The following is a 9,621-nucleotide window of genomic DNA, read 5'->3' on the forward strand; positions in this document are numbered from 1 at the left end:
AGATTGGGAAAGGAAGAACCCCTAGGAACTCACAGAGTTAATGGAGGAATTTTTATTTGTAGAGAAGAATAGGCTGTGACTTGTTTCTCAGGTTTAAAAATACTGCTTAATAAATATGTTTGCATGGGCGCCTGGGTGGCTCAGTTGGTTAAGCGACTGCCTTCGGCTCAGGTCATGGTCCTGGAGTCCCGGGATCGAGTCCTGCATCGGGCTCCCTGCTCAGCGGGGAGCCTGCTTCTCCCTCTGACCCTCCCCCCTCTCATGTGCTCTCTCAAATAAATAAATAAAAAATCTTTAAAAAAAAATAAATAAATATGTTTGCATTTGCTTGTGTATGTGTAAAGAACTTCCTACAGGACATATAAACTAAAACAACAGTGATCACCTTCAATGTGGTGGGGCCCCAACATGGGGAATGAAGAGGAGACAAAGGTTTTTACTGGATATTTTTTAAATATTTTATTTATTTACTTGAGAGAGAGCAAGTGTGAGAGAGCGAGAGTCTCCCTCTCCCTCTGCCCCTCCCCCCCTTGTGCATGCTCTCTCTCTCCAAAATAAATAAAATCTTTATTTTATTTATTCTAAAGATTTTATTTCTTTCTTTGACAGGAGAGAGAGAGAGAGAGTGCAAGCAGGGGGAGCAGCATAGGGAGAGGGAGAAGCAGGCTCCCCACAGAGCAAGGAGCCCAACATGAGGCTCAATCCCATGACCCTGGGATCATGATCTGAGCCGAAGGTAGACACTTAACCAACTGAGCCACCCAGGCGCCCCTGGATATTTTTAAACATACATGTTTTTAAGCCTTGTGAATATATTATATATTCAAAGAAATTAATTTTCCTACAGAATAAAAAAAAATTATACAGAAATCTTTTCACATTCACAAAACCAGCCCACTGTAAGAAAGACTCCAATGTGAGGGGTGGGGAATGATGGGAACCTAAAAGGTGTCTAAGACACTTGTCACTCAGGTGTGATCCCAGGGATTGTATCACAGCCCCATAAAGTCCCTAATGTGATAGTGGGCTTTTACGTACCTTCTACCTTGTATTCTGTGTGACTCAGAGAAGACGGGAGAACTTGGTACATGAAGGGAGGAGGAAACACACCACTCTCCATTTGGAGATACATCCAGAAAGCAGGATGTATTCCTCAGTGTTTTATAACTTCTTCATATCAGGCCAACATTCTTCCCATGGATATCCACACTCCCTCCCTTCTTGTCTCAGCATGTGCCACATGTATACACTCTTCCCAGCCACCTCAAACTCTCTAATCTTTTCTAAATGACACTTTCATTGGACTTTACTTTCAACTATCACCCTTTGCCTCATATTGCTCTCTCAACCCAATTCCTTGAGCTATGAATGATTCTATCCCTTCATAATCATCTATAATCCAGCTTCTACCTCCACTCTTTCATTGAGTCCATTTTTCTCTATGGCTCTCATTGACTGTCTCAACCAAATCTAAAGGTTGCTTCTTTTTCTTTGTTCTTATTCTTCTCCATCTCCCTTTTGCAGAGAACAAAGCTAACGTCCATCTTACATCTCTTCTCCCCCATTTACTTAACACCCAAGAATCCTCTCTGTCAAGTGGACCTCTTCCTTGTTCCTACCTCATAACTGGACTACAACTTGAGTCTCAGTTCCCACCCCTCTTTTCTCCATCTATCCTCATTCTCTCAAGGAATTAATCTATTCTCAAGACTTTACCTAGTGCGAAGGGTAAAGCACATGGAGCACGTGACTTATTAGCTGGGCAGCCCAGGAAAAGTGATTTCATCTCTCTGCACTCAGTTTCATCCACTCTAAAATGGGGATTCATTCATTCATTCAACAGTCTTTACTGAACACTTACTATGTGCCAGGCACCATTAGAGGTACATTAGATTCATTAGCAAACTAAACAGATAAACATTCATTCCAGAGAGAGGGAGAGAGAGAGAACGCTGATCTCACAACCCTGAGATCATGACCTGAGCGGAAACCAAGGGTCAGACACCTAAATGACTGAGCCACCCAGGCACCCCATGGGTTATTTCTTTTAAAAGGCAGTCAGAGTAGGCTTCCCTAAGAAGTTAATATTTCAGCAGGCTCAAAAGAGGTTAAAAAAAATAAGAGCATCTGTTGGAAAGAGTGCAGGCAGAGAGAACTGACAAAGATCCTCAAGGCATGGGCAAGCCCAGCTTGTTCTAGGAACAGCAGAGGCTGCTGGGAATGGGGTGAGGTAAGCATGAGGAAGAGCAGGTAGAAATCAGGTCAGAAAGGAAGTCAAGGGAACAGTCTTTGTAGGGCCTCTGAATGCAACAGGAGCTGTTGCAGGGTTTTGAGCAGAGGGGTGATATGATCTGATTCATGTCTCAAAAGGATCATTCTGGCTGCTGTGTTAGAAATAGACTGTAATAGGAGCAGGATGGGAGCAGAGAGACCAGTCAGGAGGCTAGCACCAGAGTGGGAACACTGGAGGGGGGAGAGAAGTGGTCCATTTTGGATAATAAAACCTACCTTGTAGGGCTGTTTGAGAATTGTATGAGAAAATTCCTGCAGGTAAAGTGCCTAGTAGATGCCTGATGCAAAGAAGATGTTAAATAACACCTTCTCTTATTATGATCTATTTGCAGGTAGAATAGGTTCTCTGGGTCACTACAGGCAGATCAAAGCTAGAGTGTGAAATCCAAGGTCAGCTGACCTGGGGGTTGGCAGCTGCCCCACTGAAGTGATAAAGGGAGGTTGGACTGACCAAGGGGCTTAATCTTCGTTTAGCCTTTACTTCATATCCCAACTCCAGGACAGTGCTTCCAACTGCCTACAAGACACTTCCTCTTAACAGTTCTATCATATGATCAATATCAATGATATTGATCAATGATTGATATTGATCAATGATATTGATCAATGTATCGATTTTTTTAATTTCCTGCCTCCCCTCCACCTCTAGCCAGCTATGCATCCAAACGTTTTCTTCTATTAAAGATACACCAGTCCCCAGAGGCTGGACACTTGGCTTCATCCTTGCATAATAAGGGAAACAAAACATGCTACCATTGGAAGCTGGTATTGTAGCCACCCTCTGCTTAAAACACCTCTATTTACAAAAGAAAAAACAAGGCCCAGAACAAAACATGATTAGCCATGGGCCTCTCTAGGCTTTAATGACTGAGCAATGCTTGGACCCAGTTTTCTGGATCCTGCTTCCTTCAACAGCCCTTCCAACCCGTGCCTGTCCCACATCACACAGTCCCTCAGATTGGCTGCCACAGGCCAGTTCTCTCTGCCCTGGTCACCATCACAACTGCCATGACCTCCTTCCTGTTACTGTCACCTAAATATTCCAGAAAGCCTACTGGCGGCCATGACCTACTCTGCTTTCAGTGTGCTGGCTCTGGGTTCAAACTCTTACTCTGTGATTACTAGCTGTGAGGCCTAAAGCAAGTTTCCTAACCCTGTTCTGCCTTCACCTCTTCATCTGAAAAAGTCCTACCTCCCCCCAGGACTTAAATAGAATAAGGCCTGTGAAGCTCTTATCACAGAGCCAAGCACGAAATTAGAGCCCAAGAAGCATTAGTTATTGCGGGTTTTATTACTAGTCTGAGTCACTTGCAGAGAAGTTGCCATGGGTGCCGGGTGAACATGTTCTAACTGCCTTATACTGGCCTTCAGGGCCTTGTAGCCACCAGGTCTGTTATATGTATGGGAACTTTCGCCGCTCTCTGTTCACAGACTTTCCAGTCTGGACAGCTCTCTGTACCCCCCACCCCCCATAAACATGCTCATTCCCAGATCCCTCCTCTGTGTTTTGGTTTATGCTCTTCCTGCCTGAAATACCCACTGTCCTTCTCTCTGTCTTAATCCTGGCATTCCCTTCAAAACTCCACCAAAGTTTCGGCACTTCACAAGAACTTCCCAGGCAAATCCTGACTCCACTGATACCACTTTTTTTTTTTTTTTACAATACTACAGTATTTACATGCAGTATATATTGATCACTTTCTTACTGAGGCATGGGCTCTCGAGCAGGCTACCTGGTCTCTCTCAGCCTCAGTCTCCTTATCCATACAATGGGGTTAATATTAGGGTTGTTGTGAGAATTGGATACATACATTCTTAGTAAACATAATCATTAATATATGTTACCATTACATACTGACATTAACTTTTCCTTGGTTTTACACACCTTCATTTTCTTCCTTCAGGTTAGCCTGTTTATGTGTGCAATACTTAATCTAGTGTCTTAAAATCACAGCTTAAATTATGGAGCTCAGTCCTGAGAATTCTGATGACTGTCCTCAAAGATTTCATCTAATAATCCACTCTAAAAGTACAGATTTGGGGCGCCTACTGGCGGGTGGCTCAGTCACTTAAGCGAACTGACTCTTGATTTAGGCCCAGGTCATGATCAAGCCCCACGTTGGGCTCTGCGCTAGGCGTATAGCCTGCTTAAGATTCTCTCTCTCCCTCCCTCTCTGCCCCTCCCCCCTCCCCCCATCCTATTCCCCCACTCTCACTCTCTCAAAAAATGAATAAATAAAAGTACAGATTTATCCCAAATATCAACTCCTCATCTCAGAGCCCATGGGCAGTACACAGTATAGGAAGCACGGTTATTAGCCAGGGGCCTCAAAAAGGAGAAAGATTGGAGAAAAACAAAGATTTCCCCCCAAAATTAGAAATATCTGGTCTATTTCTATAGGGAATTAACACTGGGAATGGAAAGCTCTTCTGGGGTTAGAACAAACAAATAAAAAATCAGTGAGGATGACAGTATTGTATTCGTGTACTCCTGAGGTACTGGTGTGTGCTCGGCTACTGTCCGACCTTATTTTGCATTCCACTCAAAGGGCCCACCATTCGTCAGGAGCCATGTTAGGTGTGAGCAATATCAACAGAGATTCCTACACCAAGCAGGGACACATGGAGCTAATGCACTGACAATGATGCATAATCTGCCACAATGCAGTGATCATTATTGTTTTCTCTTTTCTTCCTTCAAGGAATCAGGCTTATCAAACATGGCAACACTTCTTATAATGACGATAGGGAGGGACTGACCTTTTCCCAGCATCACTTCCAAAGATCAGGTAAGAAATCCTGCAAGTTAAGAAGACCACCTTACCTCTATTTTTTCCCATATGGCTTCATAGTTGTCTTGGTGTTGAATATCTTGCATCAGTTTCTCAATTAAAGCAGACTTTGTGGCAGAATGGCTCTCATTTTTCTCAGAGGATGCAGCTCTCTCTGACTTCTCATCGATGTATTTTTTCATACCAGAGAGAGGCATGCACAACTCCTCGTCAGAAAGAATGTCACTCAGGGGCCCCAACTCCATGCTCTCCCCCAGGGAAGAGGCTATGTCACTGGATGAGCTCGGAGACACTCTGCCTAGCCTTGTATGCTTCTTCTTGACGTGGTATGTTGGATAGATCTCAGAATCCGAGTTCATTTCAGACAGTTCCCAGTCATCAATATTTTGGATGGTTTCCCCTCTGGGTTTCTGAGGCAGAAGCTTTGTTAGGTTCTCCAACTTCAATGCTAAGACTTCGGTCTGCTTCAGATGAGAGGGTAGTGCTAGGTATTCGTCAGAGCCATACCAGGCCTCCACCACCTGACCATTCCTGGTGACGTGACTCGGCGAGGAGGAGTAACTTTTTTTGCTTTTGTTTTTTGAAAGAAGGGGTACTGGAGACACGACATTGTCTGAGCCAACAGAGCATTCGCTACTTTGAGTAAAAGGTGGTGAACTGGATGTTTCTGACTGCACTGGCAATTTGGCCTTCCAACTCTTCTTATGACATGGCTCGGGTGAGGATGTGGAAATGGAATCTGTTTCTGGCCCCTCTACGGCCTTGGGAGTACCTGAAGGAATTCCACTGGGCACAGCTGAGCTCCTCATGCTTTCAGCCTGCTTGCCTGAACCCGCTCCACATTTTGGTGTTCGGCACAGAGGCACCTCTTCTGGGGCCTTGTGTGGCTTTTTAAGTCGAGGTTTCTCTTTATGGCAGTCACTAAGCCTTCCCAGGCTGGAGGATATTTCCTTCACGTGACTTTTGACGGTGTTTTCAAGATTCCCCTCCCCCACCTTGTGCAAACACTCATACGACTGGCTGGCAGCAGAAGGGCTGTTGGGATAGGAAGACTGTAACACCAGACAAAGCTTGGATCTGTCGGGAGGATCCACCAGAGAGGGGGTGCTTCTGCTCATCTCAGGCTTGAGATCAGCCATCTGCTTCTTTCCATCAGTGCCTTTCAGATTATTCTTAAAAGTTTCCTCTTTAAGGAAAAGCCCTCTTTTTGGCAATGTGGGCTGCGTGGGGGAGTCCTCATTGTAATTAAAGCAATCTCGGATGGGTCGCTTAGGAGTTGCATTTTCACAAGGCAGAGGCTGTTGGTTCTTTGTCCCAAGTTGGAAGGAGGAACTGGATTCTTGCTTCACAGGCTCAGGAGGGTGTTGATCGGCATTTGTCAGAGCTTCCCCTGAAGATGACGTCCCGGGCATTAAGCCCAGTGGCTCCTCGACTGTCAAAGCACTGTCTTCCTCACATCCACCTTTGTCATCTGCTGAAAGAGGTACTTCAGATGTCTCCTCACTAACTGCTTCGCTGCAGTTGGAAGGGATGGGGTCGGTCACCACCGTGAGTAACCCAACACTTCGGATAAGCTCGGGGAACTCCTTTTCCATCTCACTGTAGCTCCAAGAGTCAAAGGGTTTGGTTTTGACCTGGCTAGAGGTCATGTCACCTAGGCCACCGAGCAAATCCTCACTTGGACTGTAGTCAGACAGTTCGAAAGCAGTAATACCACAATCCAGAGACAAGTAATTTTGAGAGCATTTGATAGTTAACTGTCCTGAGTCATCCACTTCTGTTAGAGAATCAAGCCGGCCCTGAAACAGACAAGGGCAACAGTTTCAGTAAATGCTACATCAATTACACTCAACTGCTATTCAAATGAAATCTCAGCAGAGGCCACCATAAAGGGCAAAAATGCAGCAGTCTCAATTGCTTCTGGTTTAACATACAGAAAGGCATATTAATCAATTATATTGCTTTCTATAGTATCCTGTTCTTAAATATTTGGGGATTTTTCTTTAACCTGGAGAATAGAGGCTTGATAGAAATGGTCAAGGTTGAGCCAAAAATATCCATTCTTGCCTAAACTTTCCAATTTAAAATAGCCCATAGTTCATTTAATAAGCATTTCTAGTGTGATGCCTTAAGTAATAAAATTCTGTGAACAAAGTAATATAAGAGTAAAATGTCCATGAACATCTGCCTTGCATATTGCTATCACTCCAGCACTGACCACAGTGGCTAGCTTATAGAAGATGCTCAATAAATATGTTTAAGTGGTATAATTAATTACACTAAGTCTGTCATGTTAACTTTTTATTCACAAATCACAGGAAGGTGAACTACGGAATTTGCACACCTCACAGAAACAGTTCAGAACCAGCTTCTCTTTGTACCCACCCTTTTGAAGATAAACACAGGTAATCCTGGAGAAAAGTAATGAATATCAAAACTTACCATCTTAGTCCCTGTCCCCTCTCTTTGCACGCATTTTTCTCCCCCTCTTCCATTTGTGTATGTTACATACCAACTGCCTCCCTCCCTTGTTATTTATAATTCAAGGTAGGCCAGTCTGATTTGAAATCCCCCTGTGCTAAAAAATAGCTTTACAAGTAAGTATTTTTAATTTTTAATCTTTGACTATGTGATGAAGGCTTTTGTCTCATCACTAATGCAGTTTCTTTTTTTAAGATTTATTTATTTGAGAGGAGGAGGCAGAGGGAGAGAGAGAACCCTCAAGCTGACTCCCCACTGACCATGGAGCCCGACTCAGGGCTCGATCCCAGGACTCTGAGATCATGACCTGAGCCGAAATCAAGAGTTGGCTGCTTAACTGACTGAGACTCTCAGGCACTCATCACTAATGTGGTTTCTAATATCACACAACAAATGGGGAGATTTTTGATTAATGATTTGTTTAAGACAGAAGGGCCCTGGAATCCTTTTATGCCTACCAGCTAAGGAGATCCTGATCTGATCTGCCCCTTAGGAGATGAAGGAAGGAAACTGAAAAGTGAAGGGTCGTTATATCGCCAGACCTCTTTTCTACTGGAGGAGGAAGTGGGTGAGCAAACTGAATCCAGAAGTCATGTGGTTGCTGAACCCTGTGTCGTTCCAGCCAGGTTATCCCAAGATCTGGCCACTCTGGGACCTCACACTGGGTTTTTGTTCATTTGTTCATTTCGCTTTTGGAAGTTTTCTCTCCCTTCACACCTTCACCTTGCCTTTACCTCCTACTCCCCTCAATGGTACTCCACAATATCCAGATAAAGAATAATAATAATAAGCCTCATTTAACTTTTCTAAACTTGAGTTTCCTCATGTATAAATGGGGATGGTTGATTACTACTATTACTTTTTTTTTTTAAAGATTTTATTTATTTATTTGACAGAGAGAGAGTCAGCGAGAGAGGGAACACAAGCAGTGGGAGTGGGAGAGGGGGAAGCAGGCTTCCTGCGGAGCAGGGAGCCCGATGCGGGGCTCGATCCCAGGACCCTGGGATCATGACCTGAGCCGAAGGCAGACGCTTAACGACTGAGCCACCCAGGGGCCCCACTACTATTACTTTTTCATTTAATCCTCACAATAACTTTCTTCTGGGGTCTGTACTATTGTCCCTGTTTTATAGGGGACATATTAGAGGAGCCTAAGCCAAAAGAAGGTACATAACTAGCATATGGCCTTGCACCTAGGGGCCAAACTCGGCCTTAAATGGAGGCTTTCTGACCCAGAGTCCACACTCTGACCTCTGTATAATAATTTTCTCTGATTCATTGGATATGATTTCAAATAGACATACCCCATCCTCCAGTTTGTACTCCACATTGCCACATTGTAAAAAGTAACCTTGGGGCGCCTGGGTGTCACAGTCAGTTAAGCGTCCAAATCTTAGTTTCGGCTCAGGGTGGTAAGATCGAGCCCCGTGTTGGGCTCCATGCTCAGTGGGGAGTCTGCCTGGGATTCTCTTTCTCTCCTTCTCCCTCTGCCCCTTTACAAATTACAAACATGATGCTTAAAGTCCTTTATTAACTTCCTGCTGCTGGGTTAAAATCCCCAACCCTTCCAAGAACATGTAGAGGCCTCTCTCAAGCCACTCTCTCCTCCCTGGCTACACCCAGCCACAGTGTTCTCTTTATAGTTTTTGAACATAACGAGTTCCTTCTGCCTCAGGACTTTTGCACATGCTATTTCCCCTCTGTCAAAAAAGCTTCCCACTTACAACATCCCTTAACGAGTTTACTCTTACTTACCCCCTCAGGCCTCAGATCAAACTTAACTTCTTCAACATTCCAAACTCCCACCTAAGTCAGAATTTTTTTCTTATAAGCTCTCATAAGACTATGTTGTTCATTGGATCAACATAGTTTTATGAGAGCTTATAAGAAAAATGATCTCACTGTTATGAGGAATTCTTAATCTCAGGAACAAACTGAGGGTTGCTGGAGTGGTGGGGGGTGGGAGGGTTGGGGTGGTTGGGTGATAGACATTGGGAAGGGTATGTGCTATGGTGAGCACTGTGAATTGTGTCAGACTGTTGAATCACAGACCTGT

At 44.2% G+C, this 9,621-nt stretch overlaps 1 protein-coding gene across 4 annotated transcripts in view; it reads right to left on the reverse strand.

Moving 5' to 3' along the window:
- AKAP6 (A-kinase anchoring protein 6) overlaps positions 1 to 9,621 on the reverse strand; it is a 462,110-nt gene that overhangs the window by 259,720 nt on the left and 192,769 nt on the right. For all 4 annotated transcript variants that reach the window (XR_014148538.1, XM_081830653.1, XM_081830651.1 and 1 more), the window contains one exon: positions 5,117 to 6,883. Coding sequence is in view for 3 of the 4 variants with exons in the window: in XM_081830653.1 (XP_081686779.1) it covers positions 5,117 to 6,883 (1,767 nt within the window). In the remaining variant the exon portion in view is untranslated. The remainder of the gene's footprint in view (positions 1 to 5,116; positions 6,884 to 9,621) is intronic.

The sequence above is a fragment of the Leptonychotes weddellii genome, chromosome 9, assembly GCF_054177405.1.
Source record: "Leptonychotes weddellii isolate Sample4059 chromosome 9, ASM5417740v2, whole genome shotgun sequence".
Classification (NCBI taxonomy): domain Eukaryota; kingdom Metazoa; phylum Chordata; class Mammalia; order Carnivora; family Phocidae; genus Leptonychotes; species Leptonychotes weddellii.